At 40.3% G+C, this 13661-nt stretch overlaps 1 protein-coding gene across 1 annotated transcript in view; it reads left to right on the top strand.

Moving 5' to 3' along the window:
- Positions 1–13661, top strand: part of carmil3 (capping protein regulator and myosin 1 linker 3) — a 74572-nt gene that overhangs the window by 20955 nt on the left and 39956 nt on the right. The window contains exons 9-14 of the mRNA XM_041055381.1: positions 4164–4239; positions 5307–5395; positions 6549–6643; positions 8167–8253; positions 10861–10970; positions 12636–12713. Of these exons, the coding sequence (XP_040911315.1) occupies positions 4164–4239; positions 5307–5395; positions 6549–6643; positions 8167–8253; positions 10861–10970; positions 12636–12713 (535 nt within the window). The remainder of the gene's footprint in view (positions 1–4163; positions 4240–5306; positions 5396–6548; positions 6644–8166; positions 8254–10860; positions 10971–12635; positions 12714–13661) is intronic.

Raw genomic sequence — 13661 nt, 5'->3', positions numbered from 1 at the left:
CAGTCTTATCTGACATTAGAGTGGCTATTTGTCTAACAAGACCCTCCCTGGGTAAAATGTTGAGTGTGTGTATTAGTCTTTTATTCTCTGCCTGGCTTACTTTCTGTCTTATGTCTCAGTTTTGTTAGAGGTTTGGGAAGATCATAGGGAATCGGAATGATATGCTTGTCAGAGGCAGAATCCAGGGCTCGGAAACAGCTGTAAGATGCCATATGTCTTTTCCTCTACCTCCCCACTGGAATGTTTTTTTAAGTCCCCCGTTTCCTCTCCCAGACGTATTGAGGAAGAGCGTACGTGTCGCTCGAGCGCTGCCGATCATAAAAAGATTTGACAGCTGACATGCAAATAGAGAATTCAGCCTAGCTTACTTGTCTTTTGTTTGAGGAATGTTTTGTCCTTAGAAAACCCTGAGGCCTATGGAATCTTTCTACGCTCCTCTGCAGCAACAACAATCCAGACCGGAGAGGATACATTCACACTTAAAAATGCATATCTCATCATAGGACTGAAGCCTTGCTATGCTGGTAAATCAAAAAGCCATTCATAGAAGCATGATTGCAGCAGCAACTCATGAATATATTAATGTCTTTCATATTGAGAGCTAAAATTACTGCATCGCTGTTGTTTTTCCTCCAATATTTTATATAATGTGTGATAAAGAGAGAGGCTTTGCAGGGGAATCTGCCTGCCTGTGCTGTTTTTTTTTTTTTTTAAAGATCTTTCTTTAACATAGTGTTCCCTTGAGCCCACAACCCAGTGCTAAGCACTCTCTTCTTGCTTTTCCAGAGAGGCTGTATCAAAATCAAAAGAGGAAGCAAAAATCTGATGAAAGAATCACATAAAACCGCAAATGACTAAAGAAAGGATCTAAGAATGGGGTTTTCCATGATCATGTGCCAGAGGCTGTTTGTGGTGCATTTGCTCCCTTCCTCCCCTCCTTGTCCACATTTCCATTACCTCCATCTCCCCTGATTGAGCTCGTCTAGCGTTACGGCGAGTGACAGGGCGTTGCTTTTTCTGCTGACTGTTTTCCGTCCGAATTCCGTCTCCGCTCATACCTCCCGACTGAAAGCGGACACCTTTTTCTCTGGCCCTGTCTCATCCCGCTGTTATCCACTTCCTGTGTTTTCTCCTCTTTCATTTTCTTCATTTCTCTTGTTCTTCCTTTTTCTGAATCACCCTCTCACACACAAACACACAGAGACACGGACACTCTGCCTGTGTCTGCTGGTTCTTTCTGGTCACTGGAGGTTGACACCATGCTGTAGAGGGGACTCTGTGTATGTGTGAATTTAAGTCAAAAGATTGTGCGCTTGCAGATATTTCTGTTTGTTTGTGTAAGAGCGAAATTGTTACGCCTTGCTGCCCCAAGAACTTCATGGGGCGCTTCTTGGCATGACAGTCATCCCTCTGTGTGCACGCGCACACACACACACACATACTCACTAATAAACACCAGTCTGGATGCAGTGTCCAACCTTTCTCCAACTTTGTGTCTGGTTAGGTGTTTTTTTCTCTTACTGAATCAGGACAGCAGCTCCACAGTTCAGTGCTACCATCTGCCTCACCTGTCACTGTTACAACACCTGAGTCATGTTCTGTACAGAACTGGACGGGAGCACTGAGTCAGTGCATCACATCACAGTCATATGCTTCAAAAAAATTCAATCACCTTCCAACTGGTGACAGTGGCTGGTTGATCCAAATAAATAACAGTCAGATGGCTATGAAATTCATTATTAATATTTATGGCACTCAGAGGATGGTTTCCAGTGATTTTACTGCCCTCTGACCTTCACCAATCAGATCAGAATATGCCCTTTCTTTGGCTAGGGTATTTTCATAAAGGGCTATAAATATTCATTGTCCCCACAGGGTAAACAGTAATGTTTTTGGTGACCCCTGTTAAACTTTTGTCTGTCACTACAAGAAGCAGTTTCATTTGTTCATAAGAAATAGGAAAATCTAACAGGCCATGAAATGTACTGTGCATATTCATTCTAGCCAGAGGATGAACCTTGTTTATGGTGGACGCTTTATGACCTTCCTATTTTACCTTTTTACCCTGTCCTTTTAGCTTTACCTACAAGCTATTTCATAATCTAAAAGGCTTGATGCCATGAAATATTCAGAGCACATTCATGCTCCAAGGGAGACTTTGAATGATTGACCCCATGCCCTTTTCTCCAGTATCAGTCTATGGTACCACCTAAGGACAAACTTTTATCTCAGGCCATTTCCTGATGAGGTCTAAGAATATCAAAATCAGTTTTATGTTGTATATACTGTGCATACTGTGGGCTGTAATAAATGTTGGCTTTTGGTTTTTTGGAAGGTCTTAGGGTTTTTTTTTAATGAGAAGTTTGGTTTTACACCCTGCTTGGCGTTAATTTTGAGGACAACTTTGAGGATGCAGAAAGTACAATTTGAATTTCAAGGAGCAGTTTGACACATAGGGAAATACACTTATTACTTTTTGCAGTCTTGTCAATTTGTGCAGTGCAGGCAATCAGTGGAGACTACAGGAAATCAAACAAATAGTCTGGCACTTAACCCATCATAACACCTCAGTTAGTCTTATTTGCGCTTTTTTTTTTTTTTTGTATAGATCAAATGAATGAGTGAGAATTTAGAAGTGTAGGTAGGCAGACGTTTGGACAGAACCAGGCTAACAGATGGCCCCTGTGTCCACTCTTTGCAGCCATCTAACTGGCTTCGGATTTTAGTTACATATCAATGGTATCAACCCATCCAGCTCTCTGCAAGAAAACAAATGAGCATATTTCCCAAAATGTCAAACTATAGTTTTAATTTTCACCAGTTAGCAATCCTTAGTGGATTCAGAGCACGCATAGGAATGGGAGCAGGAATAATGCTTAAGCATTATTCTTGTTTTGCCCTACATATAATATACCCAAGATAACAAGCTTTGGTAACTGTATCTTACTTAAAACTGAATTTACCTTTACCCTTAACCTTAAACCCAACTGTTATATTAACTCAGCTTCAACCCACACGCCAACACAGTGTTAATGCCAAGTTTTAACTTAACATCAAATCCAGTCCTAAATTGATCCTTGTGAAGAAGTAAACAGCGACAGATTGACCTGCTGCGCCACCATGTCCTCATGTACAAGTACAAGACAACACATAAACACCAACACACTGCATGACTGAGTGAGACATCATAGAGGTCAATTACATGTCCTGCTGTCAAAACATGAACCAACAGACAGTGCTGATGAATCTTGACGTGTGCATCATCTGCTGTCACACGCACACACACATACATATAGTCTGAATGGACTGGTCTGATATCTGGCATGGTAATGAAAAAGGAACACAGCCTGTAGCCATTTTACTCCTCTGAGATATACTGTAATGGCCTGGCTACTGCAGTTACTGGCAACAGGACCCCTCCCTGGCTAGATTACACTCTTTCTTCATCTTTCTTGCGTTCACTTTGTATTTTTCCTCTGTCACTCTATCCCTCTCTTTCTTTCTTCATCTCTCTGAGCTTATTCTTTTTCTCTGTGCCTCCTCTCTGTGCTGCTGCTTGTTTGTCAGATGATGTATTGCAGGTGTAGCAGCAGTGTGGCTATAGTTGGACCTCGGAGGATTCTAAAACTCTCTCTCTCTCTCTCTCTCTCTCTCTCTCTCTCTCTCTCTCTCTCTCTCTCTCTCTCTCTCTCTCTCTCTCTCTCTCTCTCTCTCGGTTCTCTCTTACTTTCTCTACACACACACACGCATGCACACACGCACACACACAGGATTGTCTGTAGGCTCTGTGTCTGTTTATGTACCAGTTGCTGTAGCAGTATTTGAGGTCTGTAGCTGGGATCAGACTGTGGCTTTATTGAATAAACCACTGACCCAGCCATCGATCTTTACATCTCTCTCTCTCTTTTTCCTTATTCTCTGCTTCTTCTCCTCAGCGGGGCTGCAGTATCTGTCATCTCTTAGAAAGCAGTGCTGCCCATAGTGTTCTCCCTGTCACAATGATAAACTGCTTTCAACCAAACTGGGAGCGAAGGAAAAGTTTGGCCTGCGATAATGTGAATTTATGGATCAATGACATCAAATGGTTTTGAACAGATGGAGTTTGCTAATTTAAAGATTTGAATTTTATCTCTAATGTATGTGTGTGTGTGTGTTCATTGCAGGGACTTGGCGGTGATTGTGGCATCCATTGCATATAACACCTGGTTCACCAAGCTGTACTGCAAAGACATGCGCATAGTAAATATATCTGTTTTATTTTCCTCACTTATAAACCTTCTTGCCAGATGTAGTCTACCACTCAGTTTTCTTTATTAGTGTTTTTTTATTTAATTCCTCTCTTTGGTTTCCTCTGCTGGCCTGAATGTTATCAGGATACCTTTATTTGTTTGAATCAACTGATCATTCAGCAACTCTTCAGCCCCGATGTGTTTAAATAAATCCCTTGGTTTTTGGTTGTAATTGTGGTTGTAGTATTGGTTAACATTTTCTAACTCAACAAGTCATATATGCTAAATAAAATCTAGTTTAAAAAAAAAAGCAAGATTGAAAGAGGGCACTGAGTCAACTTAACCACTATAAAGTTTTATGTACCTATTTAAGAAGATGTGAATCTTTATGAAATATTCATAATGTGCATTACAGTAAGTGGTATCCATCTAAGGTGAACTACATGGAAACAGTCTTCAAAAAGTTACACAGATAAATGTCATTTGAAAGGCATGAGATTAATTGCCGTATGGAAGTGCCGTATGGAATTTTCTTGTAAACTAAAGTTATGTTTACTCTGAGTAACTCACCAAAACACATGGTGTGTATCCTTGAGTTCAGACAAATGCATTTTCTTCCTCATAAAACATTTGCAAAGCTGATTTTCTTTGTAAATTTAAAATCCAGCATTGTTTACCCTGCATGCGTATGTGTGTCCTTGTGTGCACGCACAATACAAACCAAACAGGGACACATATGTAAAAAAACAAAAAACAAAAAAACATTCTATTAAATCTGTTGAATTCTATTTAAGTATTCAGTAACATGTAACATGAGATCCGAGGTAGGTTTATAGGTTGTATCCCTTATTTTGGCCCCCAGCTGGAACATGAGAGCTATTTCATAAATTACTGCTTTCATAAAACTGCTCCAATAGTGTAAAATGTGCAATCCATTTATCAGAGCTGATTTAAAAATGGACCAATGCTACGACTACAAATTACTGCTTGCTTGTAGTGCACTTTCCCTGCCTAGATTCTTCCACTGGAGCCGGAAACCTCCAGTCAGATGTTTATGTGTTGTTTGTTTTTCCTCAGGGGTCGGAGGTGGTGGACCAGGTTCTGCACACTGTCAGCAAGTCCAACAGTCTGGAGGAGCTCACTCTGGAGAATGCAGGGCTCAAATCGTAGGTTTCCTCTCTCCTGACTTCATCATCGCCACCTCTGCCCATCACCTCCCTTTGTTTAATCTAATTTCCTCCCCTTTTCTTCTCCTTGCCCCCTTCACCTGTCAAACAGTTCTCCGCCCCTCCTCCTTTGTCCTTTCCGTTCACTTCCCGCTCCTTTCCTCCTTTGCTTGTGTCCTCTTTTCTCACTTCCATCTCTCCTGTCTCACCTCTTCACCTTAGCTCATCTCACCTCTCCACTTCTCCTCGCCCTCCCACTCTCCTCCCATCCTCTGCTATCTTGACCTTTCCAATTCTGTCTCTCCTTCTTTTTCTCTCCATCTCACCTCTCTTAACCTCCATTCTTCCATCCAATAAAGCTCCAATAAAGCTCCCCTCTGTCTGCCTCTGTCAGGTGTACTGTTTCTCTGCTGAAACATTAGTGAAATTTTGGGCTTTACAATTTTCATTTGGGAAAGACACTTCACCTTCTATGTATGGCTAGTATCATTTAGCAGAGCTGTTTCCTTATTTAGTATTAACTGAGATAAATTGGCTGCTTTGGGCCCAGATGACGTACTGCGCCAAAATGATGTTACTAAGTTTTTATAAATCCCCTGTATTAAACAGTGTGTGACCTAAAAGGATTCTCCTGAAATATACTGTCTGATATGTGATTTTAAATATGCAGTTTTAAAATAATTATAAATATATAAATATAAAAAGGGATTCTTGGTCACAAATATAGTATATATAATATAATATATAAATATATAATATATATTTTATATAATATATAAAAAATATAGCACAATAAAAAACAAAAAGTGACCTTATAAAAAACTCATAGTGATGGTGTTAGCAAATTGTTGCTATTCTGTGCGTCCAGTGTTGGCATTCATTTGGATGAATAACAGATGAGACATTTATTCTCCTTTAACTCTGTTTTGGTCTTCACCAGCTCCTGAGGGAAATATCTGACACTTTAGAGGTTTAATTATTTATGTTCACTAGCTAATTTTGTCGTTTTGCTGGGCAGGTAACACACTTTATTAAGATGCATTAAGATGAATTAGGGAAACCTGTCCAGCAGATTTACTCGGCCTTAGAGAGCAGTATTGAATTTGCAAATCTATAGAAAACTTAACTTTCTTCTTTAATGTTTTGTCCTCAGGGATTTTCCGCAGAAGATGGCGTCGGCTCTGTCAGAGAACCCAGCCTCTGTGATTCACTCTCTCAACCTGGCTCATAACACACTAGACAACCAAGGTACCGGCCTGGTCTCTGTTCTTTCTCCGTCCTACTGCTGTCTCTCTCAGGGAATCTCTGATTGTTCTTTTGTTTTTACTTCACCACAGCTTTTGTTTGCTCTCAAAGAATTCAAAATCAATCTCTCGTCTCACAGAGGCCTTATTCTCTGTTTCTCTTTGTTTTTGTCTTTTTCTCTCTCATCTATCTTTCATGCTATATGTGTATGAAAGGTCCTTCTCTTTAGAGAAATGCTTTTATTTTTCAGTCTCGCCCACAACTTGCCACACAAACTGAAGCTCTTATGCTTCTCTATACACACACTCAGAGAAATGAACACTTCATTTGTGTCTGCCTCAGTCACTGTTGTTATATATGTATATCAACCACTATACGCCTTTCTGCTCTGTGAAAGAGATGTACGTAAGCAGGTGTATGTGAGCATGTCCTTCTATGCCAGCGTCAATCTTTGCATGCATGCAAGTATCACTCATTAGCTAATTTCTGTCCTCCCGTCTGACACACGTCACTTCCACTCTCTTCAATAAATTCTCTGTGCTCACACTTACCACCCTTTCTCTGTATGTGTGTGTGCACGCGCACTCGTTTATGCACTTACTTTTTTATGATTACAGACAAAAAATGTTCTGCAGCTTTAACTTCCATCACAATAATACCTATAATAACAGCAAAGAATGACCTTCAGCACTGTGCCTGTTTGCAGTGGTTACAGTGTGCTTTCTTTTTTTTTTTGCCTTTCAAAGTAAGAGCTTTATACATGCACATTGATAAATGAAGGAACCAGGAAACAAGGTTTGGCATTACAATGAATTCCATTTTTAATAAAGCAGAGCCCTTTGTGTTATCATCATGGCTGCAAAGTGTTTAATCAAATTGCTGAGCTGAAGCTATGTGTTATGTAAGCTAGCTTGGCATATTGTGTTCATATGGGTTTGTTTCTGCACTGGGTATGTGGGAGAAAGTGAGACTGAAGTATGTTGGTGTGATGTACTTTTCGCTGTAGTATACTTGTGGGTTTAAGTATATATAGTGTTTGTGTACCTTTTGGACGAAGTGTACTGAGAGAGGCTGCAGTTCATGCCATGTGTGGGTTGACTTACTGTCCTAGTCATAACTCTTCGAGAAGGGATGGGTGTAGGAAATAACAGTCATTTTCACTGCAGATTAATCTGTCATTTCTTTCCTTGATTAAGTGATGAAGCATTTGGTGTCTTTCCAAATTACTTTGTTTTGTCCAACTAACTTTCAAAATCCAACAATCTTCACTTCACAAAACCAGAAAATATCCACATTTGTTAGGTTGGAAGCTGTGGCATTTATCCTTTACAGAATATCTGAAACAATTTATTGATTGTCAAAATAATCATTGATTTATTTGTCAATCAACCAATCAATTAAACGATTACTAATTTTTGGCTGTAGATAGGTGGATATGTGTGGGGGTTTTTTTGTGATTAATTGAGGCCTTCATCCTCTCTCCCCTGTCTTTGTCTCCTCTCCTCTTCCCTCTCTTCTCTTACCAGGAGTCTCCAACCTGATTCAACAGGTGTGTCGCCTCAACAAGGGACTGCGTCTCCTCAATCTCTCCAAGACCTCCCTTTCCTCAAAGGGTAGGAGTGCTCCTTTGAGACACAGCAGCCCCTAGTGGCTGACACTACACTAGAACTCATACACGTACTATAATTAAAAATGAATGAATTAATCCAATTAAATTCTGGACTTGGTACCAAATTGTGTCTCTTGCTCAAAGATGCCTCAGCAGAGTGGAAGCTTTCTGTAAAATCCGGGTTTAATCCCAGGTTCTTCTGTTCAACAAATAGTTTCACAACAGTGCTACCCCAAATGTTGCCACACAGATAAACAGACCCATGCATGGACAGTATGATCCATCTATCAAATGATAATCAGGCCAGACTCATAAGTAGTTGATCTGTTTTTTTTTTTCCCTAAAATCCTACCAAGGCATTAGTGCAGTGTCCCAGTTCTATTGCTTTTATCCCAGACAATACAGCCATCCTCTAGTATTACAGCCGATTCCAAAAGATAACACTGATACAGAGATGCAAATCCATACATTAATAGCCTGATTTTCATAGTATTTCTGGTCATTGTAGCAAATTTCAAAGCATTTATAGATCGTTTAGAGCATTAATGGGTAATGATTATGTTTATCTGATTTAGCTTATATGATGATTTTATTTTTTACTAAGTTGCAGAATAGTTACGCTGCCCTGCAGTGGCAAAACACAGTAACTACAAATTTGGTCAAAATTAGCAATAACTATAAAATTAAGCTAAAAACCAGGCCAAATTACAGTAACTGCACTCTGGTTTGGTAATCTGTGGCCATTTTGCTGAACTGTAAATTCACTCGGGTGTGCCACATATCTGATTGTGGTAAGCTGAACTAAATCCAGTCATTCTGAAGGAAAACAAACCTAGCTAAACTCCTGCTAAAGCTAACTAGCGTAACAGAGTAGCAGTAACAGCTGTACCATTTGACTGTGGTGGAATTGTATTTGGTGTTGTAAAGCTTCCTTTAAATAACATTTAAATGTATTCAGTTGTAAATTATTATATTAATTCTAACATAAATATCAATAGACAGAAACACAGCAAGACAGGGATTCATTGTTTACCCTGAGCCACGGCTGTGAATAATGAAAATAGAGTTTATTTTCCTTAAACAAACTAAAAAATGGACAAAAGAGTTAAAAGACGACTTTCTGTTTGTAGATACTGTATTACTCCCAGAAGATTATGTAAAGGCAGTGTCTGCATTTTTTAGTTGTTTTGTTGGTTCAGTGGCCGAACTTGGGTAAAATAATCAGCCTAAAACGACATCAATAACAAGACGTTTCATCCTTTCTATCTGTTACTTTCTCTGGCCAACTTGAAAACACTAAACCCTTGTATCTCAACTTCTCTGCTTGTGTAGCTGCAGCTCTCTGCCTTTATTGGGCAGCATGAATGAGGAGGTGTTGAATGCAATTATAAAGCTGGAAGCTGGATGTTACACGCCATGACCTTCATACCTTGCTAGTGTACTTTGTGAATGGGAAAACCACGCTAGGTGTGATTTTTAAAAGGTAGTGGGTTGACACAGTGATTCAGGGGGAATGCAGTGATGGTGCTGACCTTGAATGGTGGGTGTTGGCATGACTTTGCAGTGGCTGGGCATTTTTTGATGAATATTTATAGATATCTCTCTCCCTCTGCTCCTCCCTCCTCCTGTCTCTAAAACACCTACACATATGCCGACACAGGCACGTAGACACACACACACTTAAGCTATACACGTCTCTGAGATGTGATCAGACATGCAAATAGCAGAGATAGCACGATGCTTTCACACCCTTGCTCCCACACACACTTGACAATGTCACACAGACCGGATGGTTTCTAAAAGTCTCCACTTACAGCACAACTGAGCAGCTGATAGATAGATGAAGGGGGGATTAGACACCCTGTCCCCTCTTCCCCTCATTTCCCTCCTAATCGCTACAAATTAGGGATGAAGAGCTTAGTGCCTTGCCAGCTTCAGAGCGGCACATGTAGCTGGCTTCTACCAGACACGCTCCTCAGTTCTAGAGAACAGGAGAAATACACTTCATGCAACTGCAGCCTATAATCACGGACGTATCGTAGAGTGAACACACAGATTAATGATTGTTGTAGACTTTTTTTATTCGTTGCTGCTACCAGATACTTTTCCCGTTGTTGTTATTGTGTCTATATTTAATCCGTAGCTTTCCATGGCGCGCTGTGCTTTGCATCAGAGTTGCAGGGTGAGGATTTTAATGAGGGGTTCCTTCGGGCCTGTGGGTGTAATTGTGTAGTGATCTGATTTGAGAGAATGATTTTCTTTTGTTTTGGCTTTCAGGGTACGCTGGGATAGTGGGATAGGAGGAGAAAAGGAAAGGTGGCTGGCTTCCTCCAAAAGCTTTTTTTCATTTGAGCCTGTCATATGAACTCAGCAGTCTCCCCTCAGTTTATTTTTTGCCACCGAGGTTGCTTACCCTCTTCCATTTTGTATTCATTAGTTGCTAATAAGTCATGTCCAGAGCGATAAATTGGCCCATTGAAAAAAAAACAGGCTGATTATAAGGTGATTAAATGACTCAAGGATGCATATAACTTGTTTATCCTCACCCCTCCCATCCCTTCTCATCCCTTTATCCCCCTCTTCTGTCTCTCCTCTCATTTCTCCCCATTAGGTGTTGTTTCTCTGTCTCAGGCGTTGTGTTCAAGTGATGACTACTCCAACTCTCTGCTGCATCTGGACCTGAGCAAAAACCCCGGGGTTCTGTCTGGAGAGGACGCCACAGTGAGGGGCACACTTATGAACACGTTTTCATTGCCTATGAAAAGGATTCATCCCCCTGGAATTTTTTATGTTGTGTCCACCTGTTTTTATGCACACTTTCAATTTTCACATAAAAAACCTGAGTGACCAATAAGGAGACTGTAAACTTGCTCCAATTAGTACATGAAGCAAACATAAATGTCATATTTCCTTGGCATTTTCTACATGGTTTTCCATCATTTGAGGTTTTATCGGCTCTCTCTCTTTTACTGACGTCATCTTGTTGCATCCTCTTCTTGTGCAATGATTTAATGGAACCTGACTGGAGAATTAGCTCCACCAGCTGTTTATCACAATGCGCCCAACTACTAATATTTGCATTACAGAAGTGGACAGAAACTTGCATTAGTTTGCGTTTTCCTTTGCCAGTTTTTTTGAAACTCAGTTATAACTTGGAATGAAAACCTGGTGACAGTTTTACAACACTGAATTAAAAGGGATTCAGTGTCACTATTTTGACCCTTTAACATCAAAGTAAAAACAGATTTTGACAAAGCGATCTAAATACAAGTATTCACTCCATACTTCTTTGTACAACAGCTCAAGTTCTGTCAGGTTGCTTGGGGATTGTGAGCGAACAGCATTTTTAAATCCAGCCACAGATTCTGGATTGGATTGAGATCTGACTCGGCCACTCCAGTACATTAACTTTATTGTTTTTTTTTCAGCCGTTCTTATGAAGCTTTGGCTCTATGCATGGGCTCATTTCTTGCTGGGGAAACAAATCTTCTCCCAAGTGGCAGGCTTCCTGCAGACCGCAACAGGTTTTCATCTAGAATATCTCTGATTTTACTACATTTATATGACTCTCACAAACCCTCCAGGACCTGCTGCTGAAAAGTGTCCCTACAACACAATACTGCCCTCCACCCATACTTTTAAAACCCATTGGATGCACTATTTAAAAGGGTGAATAATTATGCAAACAAGTGTTTCATATTAGTAATTAGTTTAGATGAGTTCATAGAGATATGTTTTCACTTTGAAATTAAATTAATTTGGGCAATCAATAAAAATGAGCAATTATTAAGTAGAAATTAAAGGTTTTTTTTCTGTCGGTCCGTGTCAAAAAAGCCACATTAAATCTGCTTTGATTTATTTTTGTAAAAAAATAAAACATGAAAACATCCAGAGGGACTGAATACTTTTTATAAACACTGTATATTTTGGTAAACACAATACCTTGTGAAAATTGGAGGCAATAGAAGTAAAGCAATGACGTTTTCAAACATAATGCCATGAATAGTTTCTATTAATCAATTTACTTTGTACAAAGTGCAGTATACAGAAAAAAAACTAAATAATCTCATGTCCCAAATGAAGTAATCCCAATCTGAGACTATGATGTTAGGACCAGGGCTCTGTGGGGGCCACACCATCTGCTGCAGGGCTCTGTGTTCTTCTTGTTGCTGAAGGTAGTTCTTTATGATTCTGGCTGTGTTTGGGGTTGTTGTCATGGTGTAGAATAAATTAGGGGCCGATCAGAGGCCTCCCTGGTGGTGTTGGATTGATGGATAAGGATATACACATCTAAAGTGCTTGAAACCTTTGCACAGCTCTGTATATTGTGTGTAAGTATACTGTGTTTTTTGTATTCATTTTCTTAAAGACATTCTTGTCTTGCAGAACCTGTACCTGTTCCTGGCCCAGCCCAACTGCCTGGTCCATTTGGACCTGTCAGGGACAGACTGCACCGTGGACTCGGTTCGTACTCACCGTCTCTCTTACAGTCACTATCCACCCATCTCTGTCTGATCTCATCTCTGGGATGGGATTCAGGCCAAGAAACAGAAAGGGGTAGTGCCCTGAATATGAATCGCCCACCATGCAAAAACAATGTTACCTCAGTTGACTCACAGTCTTTCTTAGAGCTCCTCGGAGTGTGAGTGCTTGATTGATGGTAAAAGCAATGAGAAGGCATTACAATACAAATGTATACCCACTTATGAATTATACAAATGATACATTGAATGAATAGCACACAGAAGCCTTTATTTCATGTATTTGTTCACATCTTTGGCACTTCAGAGATATGACTGTGTGTGTTGTCACAGTGTCTAAATTTAAACTGCGACTGCCAGTGTGACAAAACAGTGTCTTACCGCATTAGCAGATACGCTAACAGCTGAGAGGATGACAGAGCTTTCTCTCTGAAAGAGTTCAGTGACCACGCTTGAATGTGTCTGCCCCTGCTGGCTACTGCTGAGATGGCAGTTCTGCCTGCATCGCTGTGACTATACAAGACTCAGTGGAAAAATGTTGAAAGTTACCACTGTACTAAGGATGTTTTTAAGTGTCTGTCTCCCTCTGGAAGATGTAGAGCTTCGTGAAAAGTGCTGGCTGAACGGGAAGTCACATTTATTGTTTATGTCTGCTGCTTTGTCAGTGCTGTATTGCTGCTGAGGGCTGAATGTTCAGTCGGGATATGCAAGGTTGGCGAGAACAGAGATAAATATCCTATTTTCATTCTTCCCCTCTGCTGCAGGGAGGTTAGAGGTCAGAGCGATCTACAGATCCACTCTGAGCTCTGCTCCTGCTCAGCGACAGCTCAGCAGGACACTGTCTGAACTCCCCACTCCCTTTATTGCCATGATGGTTTGTTATATTGCAAATTTTAATCCCAGTGCTGATTCAATACTGTGCTTCCCAGTG

The sequence above is a fragment of the Toxotes jaculatrix genome, chromosome 14 (assembly GCF_017976425.1).
Source record: "Toxotes jaculatrix isolate fToxJac2 chromosome 14, fToxJac2.pri, whole genome shotgun sequence".
In the NCBI taxonomy this organism is placed as follows: Eukaryota; Metazoa; Chordata; class Actinopteri; family Toxotidae; genus Toxotes; species Toxotes jaculatrix.
The sequence above is the reverse complement of the archived record's forward strand: the minus strand, read 5'-3'. Positions and strand labels throughout refer to the sequence as shown.